A 22339-nucleotide genomic window follows, 5' to 3' on the forward strand; every position below is an offset into this window, starting at 1 on the left:
TCTAGGGGACTGATGACAACAGATGTTAAGTGCCATAGTGCTCAGAGCCATTTTGGAACGATCACATAGATAATATTGTGGGTAGAGCAAACCAAAGTTTCAGTGGCAGAACACTTAGAAGGTGCAACAGGTCTACCAAAGAGACTGCTTACACCACGCCTGGCCGCCCTATTCTGGAGTATTGCTGTGCGGTGTGGGATCCGCATCAGGTGGGAGTGACGGATGACACTGAAAAAGTAAAAAAGAAGGGCAGCTCGTTTTGTATTATCGCGAAATAGGGGAGATAGTGTCACAGACATGATACGTGAATTGGAGTGGCAATCATTAAAACAAAGGCGTTTTTCGTTGCCACTGGATCTTCTCAAGAAATTTCAATCACCAGTTTTCTCCTCGGATTGCGAAAACATTCTGTTGGCACCCACCTACACAGGGAGAAATGACCATCATGATAAAATAAGAGAAATCAGGGCTCGCTCAGAAAAATTTAAGTGCTCGTTTTTCCCGCGTGCCGTTCGAGAGTGGAACGGTAGAGAGACAGCTTGAAGGTGGTTCATTGAACCCTCTGCCAGGCATTTTTTTGTGAATAGCAGAGTAATCACGTAGATGTAGATGTAGATGTGATGTTTCCATGAAAGGTATGTCTTAGGACGTAATAGGAGTCTTGGTTTGTACTGAAATCTGAACTCTCGGTACTTTTAGACTTTCACTCTCCGCGATATGCAACACCTTTTTTGTAGCGCCTCCCGTTGAAATTAGTGAGCATTTCTCTAAAGCCGTCGTGCAAATTCAATGAATCGATGACAGAACGGGGAGCTCTTTTATTACTGTTTTCAATCACTTCCGTTAAATTTGATAAGGATCCCAGAACGGCAAACAGTAGTCAAGAGTTAGAGGAAGTAGGGTTTCGTGTACGAATAACACTAGTTTATAATTCTTCAATTAAAAATGGAGTGTTGCCTGCGCCTTCGTCACGGCTACATTTCTATTGCCCTTCCGTCTTAAATCACCTCTGTTACTTACCTCTAGATACTTAACGGCTGTTCAAATGGCTCTGAGAACTATGGGATTTAACATCTGAGGTCATCAGTCCCCTAGAACTTAGAACTACTTAAACCTAACTGACCTAAGGACATCACGCACATCCATGCCCGAGGCAGGATTCGAACCTACGACCGTAGTAGTTGCGCGGCTCCAGACTAAACCGCCTAGAACCGCTCGGCCACACCGGCCGGCTTCACGGTTGTGACTGCTCCAGGGACTGGTAGTCAATCACGTAGTCAAACGGTATCGGATCTTCCCATTTTCGCCAGCCTGCACTGAAATTAGATTCCTCTTGGATTTTACAATGTTGTGGTACTGCTTTCTACACCATCTGATCAAAAGTATCCGGACATCTATCAGTGGGGATGTGTCCAACCTTCGCCTTTGTGACAGCTTGAACTGTACTGTGGACACTTTCAGTGACGTCTGTGGAAGAACGTCAGCCAATTCTTCCCCAAGATACCAAACCAGAGAAGGTAATATTGTTGGACGGTGGAGTCTGGAGCGAAGCCGACATCCAACTCACCCCAAAGATTTTCCATTGGGTTTGGCACTCCGGGCAGGCCAGTCCATTTCAGGCATGTTATCGCCCATAGACCATTGTCTCACACATGCTGCTTTGTAAAAGGGTGTATTGCCGTACTAATATCGTCTCCGAACTGTTCCTCTACTGTTCGCAATACACAACGCTGTAAAATGTTTTCAAGTCCTTCTACATTACCCTAACCATGTAGAACATCCTCATACCGTACACTACCTGCTCTGCTCTTCACTGTTGGCGCTACACATTACGGCAGGTACCGTTCGCTAGCCATACACCAAACCCAAACCTTTACAACGGATTGCCACAGGGTGTAATGTAATCCATTACTCCAAATCGTTCGTTTCCAGTCATGCACTGTCCCGTGACCTCACTCTCTGCACCAGCCCATGCATCGCTTTTCATTAACTACAGCAATGAGTGGCTTATGAGGAGCTGCTCACTCATTACACCCCATTCTTTTTAACTCCCAGCGCACAGTGACTGTGTTACCTTGACAGCTTATAACACTATATTTCCCTAGCAACTGAACTTTTAGTCCTGTCACAGGGAAGCCACGTATAACACGGGGGCTGCAAGTTTGCGCCAAGTATAACGCTATGCCCGCAGTTTACTGTTACCCTCTGTGAGGATTTTTGTATTTATTTGACCATGTGTATAGCTAATGGACAGAGGGTATCGAAACATTAATTTCGTATAGGTGGCAATTAATAGAAAACTGAAAGACTTTATTTTGCAGGTAATACGACTATTGAAATCCATACAAATGAAATAATAAACGGTCGCCAGCCTAATTAGGCATCATAACTTGAAACATTATGTTTCAAGAAAATTTAATAGGAGTTACTAAATTGACTTTCATTAATAATCCTTTTAAATAGTGCAATGAATACACACGACTACCGGACGAATTGAGTGGTGGGTAGCAGTAGTTACTATTTACAGAAATCAGCAACCACAGGAATTTTTAAAGTTATTTCACTCATAGTAATAATAGTTACTGTTGCAATCAATAGCTAACTCAGCAATAAGATGTTACTAAAGACCTCACGAGACTAAAATTGGGCATAACAAGTGTGGTGTCACCGCCAGACACCACACTTGTTAGGTGGTAGCTTTAAATCGGCCGCGGTCCATTAGTACATGTCGGACCCGCGTGTCGCCACTGTCGGTGGTAGCAAACCGAGCGCCACCACACGGCAGGTCTCGAGATACAGACTAGCACTCGCCCCAGTTGTACGGACGACTTTGCTAGCGACTACACTGACGAAGCCTCGCTCATTTGCAGAGCAGATAGAATAGCCTTCAGCTAAGTCAATGGCTACGACCTAGCAAGGCGCCATTAGCCTTAGATAGCTTGTATCTAAAGAGTCTCACTTGTATCGCCACAATCTCCAGATGTCTCATCACGAACGATGTATACAAAGGATGGATCAAAGTTAAGTATTCCAGAAGCTACGTACTTTTCTTTATAGCATTCATTACGTATCCTGTTTCAGACCTCACTCCATCCTTCGTGAGTTAGCGCGTGCATCTTGGCCGCCTCTTTCAATTAGTGTGCGTAGTGTTGGCAAGTCTGCCGACAGTACAACAAGAGCCCTTGTTTAACCAACATACAGATACCACAAATGAAGTTAAATAACATAACACAAACACTTTTTATACTCACACTTTTATGGAAATGTTTCAGATTTCTTTAGCAAATCAGTATTTAATTTATCTTTATTATAATAGAAAAAAATATATTGGGGCCCATAAACTGAAACTGTCTTTACAGGCAAATTCTGTGACTATTTCAGAGACAAAATGCAGTTTGCAAATATTGCTTTCCAACCCCACTTAAAATAGTTTATATGTTCACACTTGAACGCAAGTAATTCAAATATTAAGTTTAATTAACTTCAGAAGATAATTCATAGTAATAATCAAAGCAAAATTACTTTTCATATAGGCTCAATTTGTGTGCCTTATCCATTATCTGTGAAGCAGGTATTTTTCGGTAACACTTCACACTTTAGCACTGCACTTTAGCACATGTAGCACAGAAGGAAACTGTTAATTAGTTAGAAACAGGATACTAGGTATCTGCACGTTTAGGATGGGACCCTGCATTGGTTTCATGATAAGGAGAATTTTAAGGTTCAAATACATGTTTATACCACTGGAATTATTATTGAAAAACACTCACACAAACATACTGGTCTATACTATGATACATATCCGAGTTCCTGAAGTTGGCGGGGCAGTGGCGCAATAGTGGTGGCAAGCACGTGGCGGCTATCTGGTCTGACACTCTTGCTGTTGAATGCTCTTTATAAATTCTTCTCGGCGACATATGATCCTCGTTTTAGAGCCATTCCATAATAACAAGAGCAGCATACCACAGCCGAAACCACATCCACTTTGAATATAAAATGCCTTTCAAATGCCTCACTTGTCACCCTCGATGATAACCGTACAACGGATAGCCACTGACTGCGTAACGTGCTCACTCAGTAGCCGCCCATATCGACCGCGAAACGACCTTTTAACGAGCGCCAGGCCACTTCCGTAGCGGAGGGGGTTCCCTACACCTTTTGTAGTATACAATACAAGATCCCTAAGCATGAACCAGTATTTAAAGTACAATTCCTCTCTCTGAACATACATATTTTATAAAGATTCATTATTTTCAAACATTATTATAGTTTCCATAATATATATACACTAATAGCCATTAAAATTGCTACACCAAGAAGAAATGCAGATGATAAACGGGTATTCATTGGACAAATATACTATACTAGAACTGACATGAGATTACATTTTCACGCAGTTTGGGTGCATAGATCCTGAGAAATCAGTACCCAGAACAACCACCTCTGGCCGTAATAACGGCCTTGATACACCTGGGCATTGAGTCAAACAGAGCTTGGATGGCGTGTACAGGTAAAGCTGCCCATCGAGCTTCAACACGATACCACAGTTCATCAAGAGTAGTGACTGGCGTATTGTGGCGAGCCAGTTGCTCGCCCACCATTGACCAGACGTTTTCCATTGGTGAGAGATCTGGAGAATGAGCTGGCCAGGGCAGCAGTCGAACATGTTCTATATCCAGGAAAGCCCGTACACGACCTTCAACATGCGGTCGTGCATTATCCTGCTGAAATGTAGGGTTTCGCAAGGATCGAATGAAGGGTAGAGCCACGGGTCGTAATACATCTGAAATGTAACGTCCACTGTTCAAAGTGCCGTCAATGCGAACAAGAGGTGACCGAGACGTGTAACCAATGGCACCCTATACCATCAAGCCGGGCGATACGCCAGTATGGCAAAGACGAGTACACGCTTCCAATGTGCGTTCACCGCGATGTCGCCAAACACGGGTGAGGCCATCATGATGCTGTGAGCAGAACCTATATTCATCCGAAAAAAATGAGGTTTTGCCATTCGTGCACCCAGGTTCGTCGTTGAGTACACCATCGCAGGCGCTCCTGTCTGTGACGCAGCGTCAAGGGTAACCACAGCCATGGTCTCGAGCTGATGGTCCGTGCTGCTGCAAACGTCGTCGAACTGTTCGTGCAGATAGTTGTTGTCTTGTAAACGTTCCCATCTGTTGACTCCGGGACCGAGACGTGGCTGCACGGTCCGTTACAGTCATACGAATAAGATGCCTGTCATCTCGTCTGCTAGTGATACGAGGCCATTGGGATCCAGCACGGCGTACCGTATTACCCTCCCGAACCCACCGATTCTGCCAACAGTCATTGGATCTCGACCAACGCGAGTAGCAATGTCGCGATACGATAAACCGCAATCGCGATAGGCTACAATCCGACCTTTATCAAAGTCAGAAACGTGATGGTACTCATTTCTCCTCCTTACACGACGTATCACAACAAAGTTTCACCAGGCAACGCCGGTCAACTGCTGTCTGTGTATGAGAAATCGGTTGGAAACGTTCCTCATGTCAGCACGTTGTAGGTGTCGCCACCGGCGCCAACCTTCTGTGAATGCTCGGAGAAGCTAATCATTTGCATATCACAGCATCTTCATCCTGTTGGTTAAATTTTGCATCTGTAGCACGTCGTCTTCGTGGTGTAGCAATTTTAATGGCCAGTAGTGTATTACAAACTTCCACTTTCTCTCTGACAATTCAGTGACTTTCATTCGTAAAGAACAACCACTTCATAGTTACATATACATAATTACACATTATAAACTACTTACAATCGATATTGGTGTTACAAGGTGGTAGCGCTTTGTAAATCACAAGTGATTCCTTCCGCTAAATTCATGCGATTTTTTTACAACTAGCTTTCCCATACTGGAAAGTCCCTGTCCATCAGTAAATGGGATCCGCCTCGTCTTGCTTTAGCTACAGTGGTTTCTTCGCGTTTACTCTTCACAATAACATCACAGACAGTCAACTTGGAGAGCTTGAAAAGGGCTGAAATGTGCCTGATAGATTGGTTACTCAGGTGACATCCAGTAACTAGTCAAAGTTCGAAGTCGCTGAACTCTCTTGGCCGACCCATTTTGCTGTCACTGCCCATCTGCTGACAACACAATACTCCCCGCCTTTTTATAGTGGTAGTCCCAACTCTCGTGACATCATTTCCTGTTCGTTTGCGCGACGCCGTGGGGGAAGCCTTAAACCTCAGCCTCGGCTCCACTGGTGAAGCAGGTGCTGTGCTCAACAATGGTTCGGCGGCGTTGGCAGGACTGTGGGAAAATTTGAACTTCTTACGGGACAGACAGCCTACATGCAAACAAGATTATAAGATTCAAGCGCACGCCACACTCTGGGTGAACCGTTTTGGCGATTTGAAGCAGGTACCCCTGAAGCCGACGAAAGTGGGTGTCTGTACAGTTTTGATCAGATGGTATAACTTTTTATATACCCATGAAGAAGGGAAAATTTACGTCAACAAGTCAGTATCTCTGTAATTTTAGATAAAACTCGTAAGAAACACAGAGATGAAGAAGAATTTTGATTGTCTGATGCTGTAGGTAGCTCTGCAGTCGTATAATTCCGAATATATTACTCTGATTTGGTATTACCTACACACTATGCAGCCAAGAAAAGGTTATGGGAATCAGAGGAAAAATGCTCCCATCAGAGCACAAAAAAGGCGAATACATTCATTTTTTAGAAGACTCTGGCAGAAAAGTAGGGAACCAGCTGCCTCAAACCGCCTTCCTCGCCAGCAATTTTGGGATGCGGAAGTCGCCCTTTTCTAACACAGAACATTTTAAATCATTTTACCCAGTCCGTCTTTGTAGTGAAGCCTTCAGACTTAGCACCTCCCTGTCACTAGCATTGTCTATATATGTCTCTCTCGCACTGCCTTCTTTTTCTCCCATTAATTTACAGTATATCCCACTACCACTCTCTCCTCCCTCACTTAGAATGTCTCCTTTTGTCTTCCTCTCCATCTTGTACTGTCTTCACGTACCTCGGCAGCTCAAAACTTCTGAAGGGGTTCAACTTACGAGGGCTGTCCGGAAAGTAATTTCCGATTGCTCGCGATGTGGAAACCACAGCGAAAATCAGAAATGTTTTATTTGTAACAGTTAGCTACACCTTCCAGCTACTTCTCTACCTAATCGCCGTTCCGACTTAGACATTTGCCTTAGCGTTGTACCAACCTTCCAATACCCTCATCATAGAAGACAGCCGCCAGTGCTTTCCGCCAATTCTCTACGCTGGCCTAGAGCTCGTTGGCTGTGCAAAAATGGTGTCTTCATAGCCAGCGGTTCATGTGAACAGAGATGGAACTCAGAGGGAGACAGTTACGGGCTGTATTGTGGATAATCAAACATTTCCAACTGAAAACGATGGCCGGCCGTGCGGTTAAAGGCGCTGCAGTCTGGAACCGCAAGACCGCTACGGTCGCAGGTTCGAATCCTGCCTCTGGCATGGATGTTTGTGGTGTCCTTAGGTTAGTTAGGTTTAACTAGTTCTAAGTTCTAGGGGACTAATGACCTCAGCAGTTGAGTCCCATAGTGCTCAGAGCCATTTTTTTTTGAAAACGATGCAGGAGCATCTTCATTGCCCCTGCAGAATGCGGCTGAGAATTGTCTTGTAGAAGAAACCGCAAGGCAGCTATGTAATGTTAGCTGCATAGCTTCAGACGAAATTTCTCACCAGGCGCTCGTACTTGGCAGGAGACACTACTTCCTAGACATCTGTGAGCTCAGAAATGAGAAGAGCGACGTGATGCTATCTAGGGTCATACAAGAGACACTGCCCAACACATCTGTGCAAAGCTTTATCAGATTTTTATAGTCGTTTCCATTTCGCGATCCATCGGAACTTACCTTCTGGACACCCCTCGTATTTTTCCCCCTGTACCCAAGCGTTTGAAGTTCCATTCCAAAATACAGCCTCCCCTGTGCCCAGCCGGCCGCGGTGGTCTAGCGGTTCAGGCGCTCAGTCCGGAACCACGCGACTACTACGGTCGCACGTTCGAATCCTGCCACGGGCATGGATGTGTGTGATGTCCTTAGGTTAGTTAGGTTTAAGTAGTTCTAAGTTCTAGGGGACTGATGACCACAGATGTTAAGTCCCATACTGCTCAGAGCCATTTGAACCATTTCACTGTCACTCTCCATCTGCTACTGTCTGTTAGCATAAAAAGACGCGAATATGTTCACGTTCCAAAATTTCTGGTGAGGAAGGCGAAATGAGGGTTGAGGCAACAGCTTCCCCGCTTTTCTGCCAGAGTCTTTTCAATAAGAACGTATTCGTCTATTTTGTGCTCCGATAGGAGCATTTTTCAGCTCCTTCCCTTCCGTCCGCTGCTACAGTAGGGTGGGAGAAGGGTCAGTGAAGCTTTGACGGTTTATTTATATACTTCACATCCAACGTAAATTCACTTTGCACTACTTTACATAAAAATTTTAAGCTGCACCTACATGGTACCAAAAAATGCATTTTTTAATTTGCAAGTACAGAGAACCTCACATGACAAAATAATTTTTTGTAAGGTGCCTACGGCGTCAGGTGGCACCATCCACTAATTTCCAGGGCCAGGTAGCCTGTACAGGCATGAAGTTCCATTACACAGAGACAGCGCGTCAGAAGCTTTTATTGGTGAAAAAATGAGAACTAAAAATTAGTTTGGTGACCTCAGAACCATTGCAATGACCCCAGACTCTTGTCACGAGTTCTCTATCAGTTAAAACTACGGTACATTTATGCCTTATATCAGATATCACGTGCTTATTTTGCGTGCATAAGTACGAGGAGCGTTTGAAAAGTCCTTGCAAAGGCCGAGATATGGCACCGCCGGCGCGTATCGAGGTCATGTTTAGTTAGTAGCATCTTTGGAAAGAACGCACACCAAGTTTCAGCCATATTGGTCTATTTATTTGTGTTTGGCATTCGTATTAACCAAGGAAGTCGAATGGCTAAAAGAATTTCGTATGATGATTAAACATTACTTTATGAAATGCAAAACGCCTCAGGAGACTAAAGAGATGCTCGATAAACATTACGGTGACTCTCCACCTTCGATTAGAACAGATTATAAGTGGTTTCAAAACTTTCGGAGTGGCCTTATGGGCACAAGTGATGCTGAACGTTCTGGACGCCCTGTGGAGATTACGACTCCAGAAATCATTGATAAAATCCATGATATGGTGATGGATGACAGAAGACTTCAGGTGCGTGAGATTGCTAGCGCTGTGGGCATCTCGAATGAACGGGTACATAATATTTTGCATAAACATTTGGACATGAGAAAGCTATCAGCAAGATGGGTTCCGCGATTGCTCACGCTTGACCAAAAACGGAATCGTGTGAAGTGTTGCAAGGATGGTTTGCAGCTGTTCAGGAAGAATCCGCAGGACTTTAAGCGTCGTTTCGTCACTGTGGGCGAAACATGGATACGTTACTATACTCCTGAGACCAAACAAAAGTCTAAACAATGGGTTACCAAGGGAAAAACTCTACCAAAAAAGGCGAAGACCATTCCTTCGGCCGGAAAGGTTATGGGGACTGTCTTTTGGGATTCGCAACGGATAATCTTCATCGGCTATATGGAAAAGGGTAAAACTATTACAGGTGCATATTACTCATCGTTATCGGACCGTTTAAAAACCGAGCTGCAAGAAAAACGCCGGCGGTTGGACCGCAAAAAAGTCTTTTTCCATCACGACAATACATCAGCACAAACCTCAGCAGTTGTGGTTGTAAAATTAATGGAAATAGGATTCCAACTCGTTTCACATCCCCCCTATTCTCCAGACTTGGCTCCCTCGGACTACTATTTGAAGAAATGACTGGCGGGACAAAGATGTTATTCAAACAAGGAGGTGATTGCAGCAACTAGTAGCTATTTTGCAGACTTGGACAATTCTTATTATTCGGAAGGGATTAACAAATTAGAACAGCGTTTGACGAAGGGTATGTCTAAAAGGAGACTATGTCGAAGAATAAAAAAGGTTTACCCCAAATACGTAAGTAGTTTTTTTTTTTTTTTTTTTTTTTTTTTTTTTTTTTTTTTTTTTTTTTTTTTTTTTTTTTTTTTTGCACGGACTTTTCAAACGCCCCTCGTACAGTAACTTCGAACTTCTGGCTCTCGGTAATGAACAATGATCTCTAAAAAGTTTCAAGAACATATGGCAAGAATTTCGTCGATTTTCCATGGATAAACATTATAGAAATGACCATCCCCATAGTTTTCGTACGCAGAATTCATAGTTTGTGGGTTTTTCTCAGGAACCACCCACGAACAAACCGTGATTTTCTTATAAGCCTTATAAGACTTACCCTAGAGAACAGCTACTCCAAAAGAACCAACCGATTTCCTCAATTTGCCTGTTCTGAAGGAAGTGTGCAGTGTGAAATGTTTAAATTTTGCCGGCCGAAGTGGCCGTGCGGTTAAAGGCGCTGCAGTCTGGAACCGCAAGACCGCTACGGTCGCAGGTTCGAATCCTGCCTCGGGCATGGATGTTTGTGATGTCCTTAGGTTAGTTAGGTTTAACTAGTTCTAAGTTCTAGGGGACTAATGACCTCAGCAGTTGAGTCCCATAGTGCTCAGAGCCATTTGAACCATTTTTTTGTTTAAATTTTAACTATGTGCTGTAGTACAGGTACAGTATGCTCGTTCTTCCGATAGATATAAGAATGTTCGCTAGGCCAAGATCTATCCAAAACATTTGATCCCTTACCTCTGTGATTAATTGAACTCGATGTACGACACCTGAAAAATCGCGTTTCCGCGGAACTTATTGGAACATACTGGTACTGTGCACTGTCTTGCACTGACCGTAATGTCATTCATTAACTTCATGAAGGCCGCTGGACATCGTGAATACAAATTGTTCTTATCTATTGAGTCATATGTGCTTTTCCTGTTGCTCACGCGTTTGTATTGCTTTCCTTTGCAGATTGACCCACGAGAAGGAGATGATGCTACGAATTGAGCTGGAAGCCTTTGACGGCCGTACTGCATGGGCCGAGTACAACACATTCAGGTATTAATCACAGCTCCTCCTCTAAAATCTCACGACATGTACTGGATATAAATGACAAGGAAACTGATTTTCCGGCAGCTTGTGGCCGAGCGGTTCTAGGCGCTCCAGTTCGGAACCGCACGACTGCTACAGTCGCAGGTTCAAATGCTGCCTCGGGCATGGATGTGTGTGATGTCCTTAGGTTAGTTAGGTTTAAGTAGTTCTATGTTCTTGGGGACTGGTGACCTCAGATGCTAAGTCCCATAGTGCTCAGAGCCATTTGATTTGAAACCGGTTTTTAAAGATGGGGGGGGGGGGGCAGATTATGGAATCAGACTCTTACAGGAGTAACGTATCTCTCGTAATCTACTGCTTTCTGATTACCGTTGTTGTAACTGTGAAACCAGTAACACTGTGCCGTACACACTCTAAGACAAAAAAAAAAAAAAAGCGCACCACGAAGGACTTATCCAGATGGGACAGAAATCAGTGGATGCGGTGTACATATACAACAAATGATTACAATTTCAGAAACATTGAATGATTTATTCAAGAAAAAAACTTCACAAATTGAGAAGGACAGAAATGCGCTAGTCCACCTCTGGCCCTTATGCCAGCAGTTACTTGGCTTGGTGTTGATTGGTAGAGTTGTTGGATGCCCTCTTGATGGATATGGTGCCAAATTCTGTCCAATTGGCACGTTAGACTGTAAAAATTCTGAGCTGTTTGGTTGGCCCTGCCAGTAACACTACAAAGGACCTCAATTGCGGAGAAATCCGGCGACATTGCTGGCCAAGGTACGGTTTGGCTAGCACGAAGACAAGTGTTAGAAACTCTCGCCGCGTGCGGGCGGACATTATCTTGCAGAAATGTAAACCCAGGACGGCTTATCATGAAGGACAACAAAACTGGGCACAGGATATTTTCGACGTATCGTCGTCGGGCCGCATGGTGGGTGACAGTCGGGTTAGTATCACACGGTTGTCCAGAGTGTCTCCAGACACTTCTCTGACCTGGACTCTCATTGGCTGGAGCATAATTATCTTCAGTGATCAGTCTTCGATCTGAGTTCCATGACCATTGGGGTACCAATGCGACTGCCGCTCGCCATACGGCCCGACAACCAAGAGTGATGGTCTGGTGTGCCACTTCATTTCATAACATGATTCATTTGATTATCATTTTCCGCCCCTTACAGCACAGTGGTATGTCGACGGTGTTCTGTACCCCATTTTGTTACCCTTCACGGCTTGCCATCCTGGGCTCACATTTCAGCAAGATAATGCCCGCCCGCATACGGTGAGGGTTTCTATCGCTTGTCTTCGTGCTTGCCAAAGTCTATGTTGACAAGCGAGGTCACTGGGTCTCTTGCCAGTTGAGAACGTTTGGTGCATTGTGGGCAGGACCCTCCAATTCCCTCGTAATTTTGACGATCTAATGCACCTGTTGACAAAATTTGATACAATATCCCTCAGGAGGACGTCCAACAACTCCATCAATTAGTGCCAAGCTTAAAAATTGCTTGCCTTGCACAAGGGCCAGAGGTGGATCAGCACGTTACTGACTTGCTCAATTTGTGAAATTTTAATCATTTGTTGGTATGTACATATACATCAGACCTACTGATTTCGGTCCCATTCAGATAATTCCTTCATGTTGTATCTCTTTTTTGTCATTTTTTTTCCTTCTGAGAGTGTACTGGGTGACACATAGGAGACACACGGTCTTTAATGAAATAATACTCAGCCAACTTTCAAATTAATGCATATTTATTTACACAAAATCAAAGCTCATTATTTGCCATTTTAGTTAACAAAGCTATTTGTGAAAAATAATGTCGCCAAGGTGATGTCCATCATTTCGAATGCAGGACTCAAGTCTCTTCTCGAAATCCTCCATCACACGGATTAAAATCTCTGCAGGGATGGCAGCAATTTCTTGAATGATTGCATTCTTCAACTCGTCCAAATTTCGTGCTTTGTGGTTATAGACACAGTTCTTAAGGTACCCCCACAGAAAAAAGTGACATACTGACAAGTCGGGAGACCTGGGAGGCCAAGGAATATTGCCAAAACGTGAGTTAATCCAAAACATGCGTCTAAGAACTGTCATTGAAGTGTTTGCAGTGTGCGATGTTGCCCCATCCTGCTGGAACCAAACGCGTTTTAAAGGGATTCATCGTCTTCCTAGTTCTGGTTTCAAGAATGTTTCAAGCATACGAATGTAACGAACCGAATTAACAGTAACTGTGGCCCCATTCTCTTAAAAAAAAAAAAAAAAAAAAAGAAAAAGGTCCAATAATGCCAACGGAGCCAAGAGCACACCAGACTTACTTTTTCTGAGTGTAGAGGACGCTGGTGGATAAGGTGTGGATGCTCTGGAGCCCAGTAACGCCAGCAACGTAGGTTTTGGTTATTCACGGTCCCGTTTAAATGAAAATGAGCTTCATGGCTCATCAATAAAATTTCATTTTCATTCGATCCCAAAATCACTTGCATTCTGTATGCGAAGTCTTCCCGTACAGCAAAATTAGTTTCCTTAAGTTGTTGGACAATGAGCATTTTGTAGAGATGGAATTTTAATTCTTTATGCAAAATTCATCTAACCAATTCACGATTGATTCATAACTCACTAGCATGACGTTTAGCTGACCGTCCTGGGCTTCTGACTGCCGCTTGCCTTACCCTTTCAACACTTTCTCGTGTCGTTACTCTGCTCTCGGGCCAGGATGCTTCTTATCCAGTATGTTTCCAGTTGATCTGAAGTTTTCCATCCATCTGAGGAATGTGTTACGGCTCGGGACAGCTCCATGTCGACCGACATTAAACCACGCACGAAACAATCGCTGTGTAGCAATAATAGACTCAGCACTTTTCACGAAACTGTCATAGACAAACACTCGACGTTGCAAGTCCCACTGCTCCATAGTGACTGAGTAAATGAAATGGCGTCTTGTGTGGATCAGAACTATCCCCACCACGACCAGCTCCCACCACCTCCCACCACCGCGCCCTCAGTACTACGCAGTTCAAAACCGTCCGTCTCCCGTGTGTCGCACTGTACTTGAGGATGATTCCGAGGTGACCATTATTCTCAGCCAGGCTTGCAAATCATAATATTTTTCATAATCCTAATCCTGAAAGTGATAGTGGCATTTGTCGAGTCAAAATGCGTTATGACCCGTTTTTTAATCGCGGGACAATTTGGTAAAACATGGAGCATGTGTTAGCACATTTTACGACGACCAGCTCTATGGTTCTAGGCATTTTGCATTCTGTGATACATTGCAGGAGCAACTCCGTTATGGACAGTGTCATAGGTACAGTCTTCTGTACAGAAATCAAGTGGACAGACAGATAACGAGAGAAACGCTCCCCATTTTTTCGTGAAAAAGATTCACTCACGGCATCCTCTTCTTCTAGGAAACGAGTTAGCATCATTTCCTTTTGTGCCTGATGAGAAACGGATTGCGACGGGTCAGGCAGCTTGCGGTAAGAAAGCCAGAGTGCCGTTGCACCTACAGAATTTTAAAGGGAAAAAACTGCAGCTGCCGTAACAGGAAACTTTTTCTCCTCTTGCCGCAAGCGAGCTACACACCGTATAACAAACAGGTGACAAATAGTAATCCATTGTGTTCAAAGAAAGTAATGAATGGCTAACCCTGCAACTAATGTACTTCTTAATTAGAACTGTTACGTCGTGGTACCAGATATCACGGGACGGCAGCGCTGCTGAAGTCGTGATTATGCATATTTTCCTGCCCCTGTTAATAGATATCCATTTAACGAATATCGCACAAGACGATTTTCTGTCCGCTCTATGGAATAGGCACATGAAATTCCACTTTAAAAATTATTTTGTTTGTAACGGGAAACAAATCGACACTTTCCGTTGACCCTGGACGTTGCATGGAACCTCTGATGATCATTGTTTGTTTGGGCAGGCTATAGCTACACATTACAGAAACGAAACTACAAATATCTGCTGAAACACCAGATAAAAGGCGCCTTACGAATCTTAGCTGAGACAGACAGTAAGTGGGAATAGACGTAAACGTATCAAAAATGGTTCAAATGGCTCTGAGCACTATGGGACTTAACATGTGAGGTCATCAGTCCCCTACAACTTAGAACTACTTAAGCCTAACTAACCAAAGGACAACACACACATCCTTGCCCGAGGCAGGATTCAAACCTGCGAGCCGGCCGGCGTGGCCGAGCAGTTCTAGGCGCTACAGTCTGGAACCGTGCGACCGCTACGGTCGCAGATTCGAATCCTGCCTCGGGCATGGATGTGTGTGATGTCCTTAGGTTAGTTAGGTTTAGGTAGTTCTAAGTTCTAGGGGACTGATGACATCAGAAGTTAAGTCCCATAGTGCTCAGAGCCATATGAACCTTTTTTTTTTTTTTTTTTTCGAACCTGCGACCGTAGCGGTCGCGCGGTTCCAGACTGAAGCGCCTAGAATCGCTCGGCCACAACGGCCGGCATACGTGTTTCAGTCAGTAATAGTTGAGCATGAGCATTACCACGCACTTGTATAAAGAATTCTACCTACATCTACATGCATACTCTGCAAATCACATTTAAGTGCCTGGCAGAGGGTTTATCTAACCACCTTCACAATTTTCTAATATTCCAATCTCGTATAGCGAGCGGAAAGAACCAACACCTGTTTCTTTCCGTACGAGCTCTGATTTCCCTTACTTTATCTTGGTGATCGTTACTCCCCGTGTAGGTCGGTGTCAACAAAATATTTTCGCATTCGGATGAGAAAGTTGGTGATAGGAATTTCTTGAGAAGATTCCGTCGCAACGAAAAACGCCTTTCTTTTAATGATGTCCAGCCCAAATCCTAAATCATTTCTGTGACACTCTCTCCCTTATACCGAGATTATACAAAACGTGCTGCCTTTCTTTGAACTTTTTCGATGTATTCCGTTAGTCCTATCTGGTAAGGATCCCACACCACGCACCAGCATTCTAAAAGATGTCGGACAAGCGTAGTGTAGGGAGTCTCATTCGTACATCTGCCAATAAACGCAGTCTCTGGTTAGCCTTCCCCACAACATTTTCTATGTGTTCCTTCCAATTTAAGTTCTTCGTTATTGTAATACCTAGGTATTTAGTTGAATTTACGGCTTTTAGATTAGACTGATTTATCGTGTAACTGGAGTTTAACGAATTCCTTTTAGCACTCATGTGGATGACCTCACACTTTTCGTTATTTAGGGTCAACTGCCACTCTTCGCACCATTCAGATGTCTTTTCTAGATCGTTTTGCAGTTTGTTTTGGTCTTCTGATGACTTTATCAGTCGATAAACGACAGCGTCATCTGCAAACAGCCGAAGCCGACTGCTCAGATTGTCTCCAAAATCGTTTACATAGATAAGGAACAGCAAAGGGCCTATAACACTACCTTGTGGTACGCCATAAATCACTTCTGTTTTACTCGATGACTGTCCGTCAGTTACTACGAACTGTGACCTCTCTGATAGGAAATCACAGATCCAGTCACATAACTGAGACGATATTCCATAAGCACGCAATTTCACTTCGAGCCGCTTGTGTGGTACAGTGTCAAAAGCCTTCCGGAAATCCAGGAATACGGAATCGATCTTAAATCCCTTGTCAATAGCACTCAGCACTTCATGTGAATAATGAGCTAGTTGTGTTTCACAGAAACGATGTTTTATAAACCCATATTGACTGGGTGTCAATAGACCGTTTCCTTTTAGGTAATTCGTAATGTCGGAACACAATATATGTTCTAAAATCCTGCTGATTATCGACGTTAACGATATGGGCCTGTAATTTGGTGGGTTACTTCTACTACCTTTCTTGAATATTGGTGTGACCTGTGCAACTTTCCAGGCTTTCGGTACGGATCTTTCGTCGAGCGAACGGTTGTATATGATTGTTAAGTATGGATCTAATGCATCAGCATACTCCGAAAGGAGAAAATAAAAATACATGACAGATGCATCTGGTTCAACTAAAGGTGACACGTTATTTGTCCTCCCACATGGCGTTCCTCTGTTACCAACATGGAACGTTTACTGCTGTTAACTGCGGTTTACTGTACACATGTCAGTGTGCTATACTCTCGCATTTCACGTCGTGGTACAAACCTTTCTAATTGGGTCCAATTTGGGAGATTGCCTATGAGGTGTCTTAAATACCTTCAGCACTATCCCGTGTCCTCACTCCATTAGACGTCGCGAAGAGGTTTAGAATTTAAAGCAGGACACTGATGCTAAGTTTGCCGACTAGGCGTTTTGCACCGTAACCTCTCTTTGCCGTACCGGACATGAACAAGACCACCACCACCCACTGGTTAGTTCCGACAAGATCGTCACTGTATAAGCGTGTATTCTCGACGTCTGTTGCGGAAGCAGATTGCGGGGGAGGTCTAGGTTCGCCTGTCAGTGAGACACAAGGATGATGTCACTTACAGATGAAACAGTTTCTGACCAAACACGCTGTTTTATTCGATCATAGACATTTTCGGCATCACTGATTGCAGTTCGGTTTTCAAGAGCGCCTAACTTTTACTTTCCTTCACTGCACCACCTCAGCTTTGCCCTGAATCACACAGATCCGAGCCGTTGGACTTTTAGAATTACTCACTGTATGATAGGTTGCCGGCTGTAGCTACGACACGCTCCTGCTGCGTATGCATTCCTTAAACAGGCTCAAGACGGCTTTAAGTGGCTTATGAGAATAGTCAACTTTCCTTGAACAGATGTTTTACATTCACTGGCGTAGCTTTCTTGTGAGGCTACAAATGGACTGACCTCGCATGCTGCTGCCGGCCTGAAAATATTCAAACTTGTGTACTTGGCGCGGCTCGAGCTGCTGTGAGCAAAGCCCAGACACTTGCCGCTGCCGATAAATCCCGCGACAACCGCCTGTAGCCCCGGCAGGGCTTTTGAAATACGCCGCACAGCTGATCCGTGCGATTGCGGGCGCTCCAAATGCGCGAGCACATGTGGAAAGACCGTCATGTGTGGCGTAGGACGCAGCTGCGGTTCATTCCTGGTGCTAAACAGGCAAGTTTCGTCACCCCTACCGACTCTGTACGACTGGACATTACTACCAGTAACGTCCGGTCTTGCGGTATTTTTGTACTATACAGTGGTCTGTTGACGATAGTTTTGATGACCCACGACATATTAATAAGGATAATAAATCCCCTGAATGAGTCTATGATCGTTATGAATTTTTACGAACAATTTCATTAGATCGCTTTATGCACTTTCATTTATTACAACATTTTTCCAACTGTCATCATCAGATCGAAACTTAAAATGTCCAGTGTCAGTTGCAATAAATTGCATGCCTCGCTTACGCCTAAGTTTTATTGGACATCACAAGTTTTGATATGGTGATGACATGAAATTTAAAATTTTCCCGGCGAACTAAGTATTCAAAAAGATTTCGGGCTTGCAGCCGGTTGTCGTTAGCTTTCATCCACGATATTTGATGGCAACATTTCCTTCAAAATTGCAAGAATCCTCCATGGTTTCGAAGTGAAAGTAATTTTCCGTCCACCATAGAAGATTTCCGACCTGCTGGGATCAGTGAAAGACGATCTGGTTTTGTGGATGGCGGAAATTTATAAAATACCTTGTCAGTGTTGCATGTCATATACAGGACAAACATTGCGAACAATAGAAGAACGTTGCACTGAATATCAACGCTGTACTCACCTTTTGAAACCTAGCAAGTCTGCAATTGCTGAGCATTGCATTTCCACTGGACACTCAATGGAGTATGACAAGACAACAATTTTGGCCACAGCAACATCCTTTTGGGACCCTGTCATAAAAGAATCAGTGGAAATTCGCATGACAGGCATTCTTATCAACCGTTACAATGGCTACCAGCTAGATAATGCGTGGAACCCCGTCATCTCTGAGATCTGCTCCAGACGAAGACGTCAGAGTACTCCGATGGCCGCGGTAATTGACAACGCCGAAGACAGCTGAGTTCTGCAGTTCCACCAGCGAGGGCGCTGCTGGCGGTGTGGTTCGTCTGTCCATACGATTTTGACGCATGCGCGGAATATTCGCTGCAAGTCTTCGATGGCTCACCTGAGGATGGCTGGCAGTTGTCCAGTCGAAATATCGTGGATGGAAGCTAACGACGACCGGCTGCAAGCCCGAAATCTTTTTGAATGAATGGTGATGACATTTAGCAAAACGTAATAAATGAATACAGCTAAAGTTATCTAATAGCATTATTGGTAAAAAGAAAGGTAACACAAAGATGTCATCAGTCCAAAAGTTGGTTTGAAGACCACTGAGCTATACTAGACATGATCCCATTATATACGGGTCGAACGAAAGATTTCCGTTTGGGGCTTTGCAGTAACGTATATGCAACGTAACGTGACTGTGATGCGGGTATATAAGCACCGGCATATAGGCAACGGAATAGTCCAGCATCCATGTCCTTCCGACATGCGTTCGGTAAATGCGGAAACTTTAACTATGGCGACGTCTGTCAATTTATTGTTTATTTTTGTAAGGGTTTTATATTTCGTTTTTGCATCTTGGTTGTATGTGTGTGTTTTTTTTTATTCCTTGTTTTATGATGTTAGCGATGTTAACTTTGAGTTCATTTTGGTTTTTCGTTCATAACTTGGCCATGTTTATAGATAGTTTTTTACGATTGTTCTTAAGTCCTTTTTTAATAGTAGATTTTCCTCATCTTTTGTAAAAGGGAACATTTATAAATTTTCAATGCTTGGGTAGAACTTGAATGGTGATGTTAGATCTTGCGTAGGATTTAGTGATTGGTGTTGTGCAAATTTTAGGTTATTAATTTTCTCACTGTGCAATCTTTGTATCTGTGTGCTAACGTGAGAAACATAGTTACCTATAAAATTAAATATAACGTCAACTGTTAGAGGCGTAACACTGTTGTTCATATGCAGATGCGCCAGATATACTTCTTAGTTCAAATCTTCTTCTTGTCGTAGTTTAACTTTGATGTCTTGTTGCAGCTGAAATCGTGATCCACATTCTTGTACTTGTTTTCCTTAGCTAGATTTTGTTGTTACCTTAATATTTAATTTTATTGAAAACTATGTCTCTCATATTAGCAGACAGATAATTGCATAATAAGAAAACCAATAACCTAAAATTTGCACAGCATCAGTCACTACAACCCACACAAGTATTTACATCGCCATTCCAGTGCTATCAGCGCATTAAAAATCGTACAAATATATCTTTTACAAAAGATGAAGAAAACCTATTAAACAAAGAACTTACGTACCATCTTACCCCCGAAAATACACAAGTCGATGAAACACCTCACTGCCACACATAGACATGCAAAATTATGAACTTAACAACAAAATAAACTCACAGTTAATATCGCCAAAGCCATAGAACAAGAAATAAAAAAACACACACACATACGACCAACATTAAAAAAATGGTACATAAAACTTTCACAAAAATAAACAAAAAACTAATAGACAACAACTCCAAAGCAGTAAAATCGATAAGGGCAAGAGTAAAATTATGGCAACGTTATTATCAAATGCGTCCAAACAGAACCAACGTGGTTACATTCTAGGCTCGGCTGCCGGACGAAAAAGTACCGGCAGATGTCCACCGGAGAATGAAGAATGAGCATGAGGAGCTTGTCTGTCGAAAACCACAATTGTGGAGTGGTGTACCGAGTCCCGTGCTGACCTGGATTCGACAAAAGGCACAACACGTTCCTTGAGCGCATTGTTGCAAACGACGAAAGCTGCAGCGAGACATTCGAGTACTCGCCCTATAGTCCTCATCTCTTCCTACGCGATTATTACGCCTTCGTTCCCTCAGAAAATGCCTTGAAGGGTCGGCGATACCTGTGGGACGAGGACGTACAGTAGGCAGTTACGGACTTCTTTAAGCAGCAGTACATGGTACTTTACCAAACAGGTATCTTCAACCTAGTGCGTCGGCAAAATGATTGCTCAGTGCTCACGGCGAATTTGCCCGATTGGCTTACAAATTCTGGACTGCACGACCTTCGAACGTAAACTTTCTGATCGTTGCCATTGCCCTTCTCCGACCACTGAAGTGACTCACCCAGCCAGAGGTGGAGGAGCCTCCAGCTCAACGTGGGTTCTGAACCACTGTGCAACTCTGATTTTTCATGTAACAAAACTTCGCGAGAGGGAAAAGAAGAAAAAAAGTGACGCATAAAAATCAGAAGACTGACTGGGTATCGAACCCACGATCTTTGTACATTTTTTTTAATTCTTAAAATTAAACCACATGCTTAAAACGGAAAAAAGAAGCCCCTTCTTCAGATTTATGATATCACAGGCCAACAATGGAAAAACTTTTTTGCTGAAAATACCTTATTCTTATGTTTTTAGCGTGGGAAATCCAAATACGATACTTAAAAAACTGTATCACCCACCATTTCTTCACGTTTTACTGTTAAATGTACTAAATTAAGCGATATTTAAAGAATGTAACAGCTTTTATATAGTTAAAATAAATTAAAGAGGAGGTCTAATGAATTTAGATGACGTTGGTAGCACTGCTGAAAAACATTTGCTGGCAAAAAAAGGTCTATTCTGATTTTGTGTTAACAGATGGTGTTTTGTTTACTGTCAACCTAACCTCACTTTCCCATTTCCTGTACATGCGCGGGGTACAACGTCTAATCGTAGTTATAAAAACTCTGCTGTCAGTTTTTGTTATATTTGTGATGAATCTGTGATTAAAAAACACCAAAGACACATTACAGACTTTGTGAAGGCTTATATATCAAACTCTGGATCTAAACTTTGTGATCAAGATAAATGACCTTAAATGAGAAAGAAGCATGGGTATCGTTCAATCAAGTCGTTAAAAAGTTCTTAGGACATGAAAAAGACCCAGGGTATGTTTATATTATAGCTACAATGTTAAAGAAGTTTAAAACTTTAGGATGTTTAATGAGCCTGAAAGTTCACTTTTTGGACAGTCGCCTTGATTACTTCCCGGACAATATGGGAGATGTTAGTGAGAAGCAAGGAGAGCGTTTTCACCAGGACATTAAAGTGATGGAAAAACGCTACCAAGGCAGTTGGAACACCAACATGGTGGGGGACTACTGTTGATCACTTCTCCGAGTAGTTCAGCAAGCGAGTCATCGTAGGAAAAGTTACACAAGAAGCTTTAAAGAAAAAAGAGAAAGAAAATACAAACCAATTCCAGCCGACAAGTGAAACGTCTATTAACACATATCATTGTTTTAAGTAGCTTACTGTAAATACAAACCATGCTTATGTTGTAACAAAGCGTTTCATTAATTTCC

At 43.2% G+C, this 22339-nt stretch overlaps 1 protein-coding gene across 1 annotated transcript in view; it reads left to right on the forward strand.

The window, feature by feature from the left end:
• Nucleotides 1-22339, forward strand: part of LOC124785008 — a 960541-nt gene that overhangs the window by 889080 nt on the left and 49122 nt on the right. The window contains exon 12 of the mRNA XM_047254148.1: nt 10961-11047. Within this exon, the coding sequence (XP_047110104.1) occupies nt 10961-11047 (87 nt within the window). The remainder of the gene's footprint in view (nt 1-10960; nt 11048-22339) is intronic.

Source organism: Schistocerca piceifrons, chromosome 1 (genome assembly GCF_021461385.2).
Source record: "Schistocerca piceifrons isolate TAMUIC-IGC-003096 chromosome 1, iqSchPice1.1, whole genome shotgun sequence".
NCBI classification, from domain to species: Eukaryota; Metazoa; Arthropoda; class Insecta; order Orthoptera; family Acrididae; genus Schistocerca; species Schistocerca piceifrons.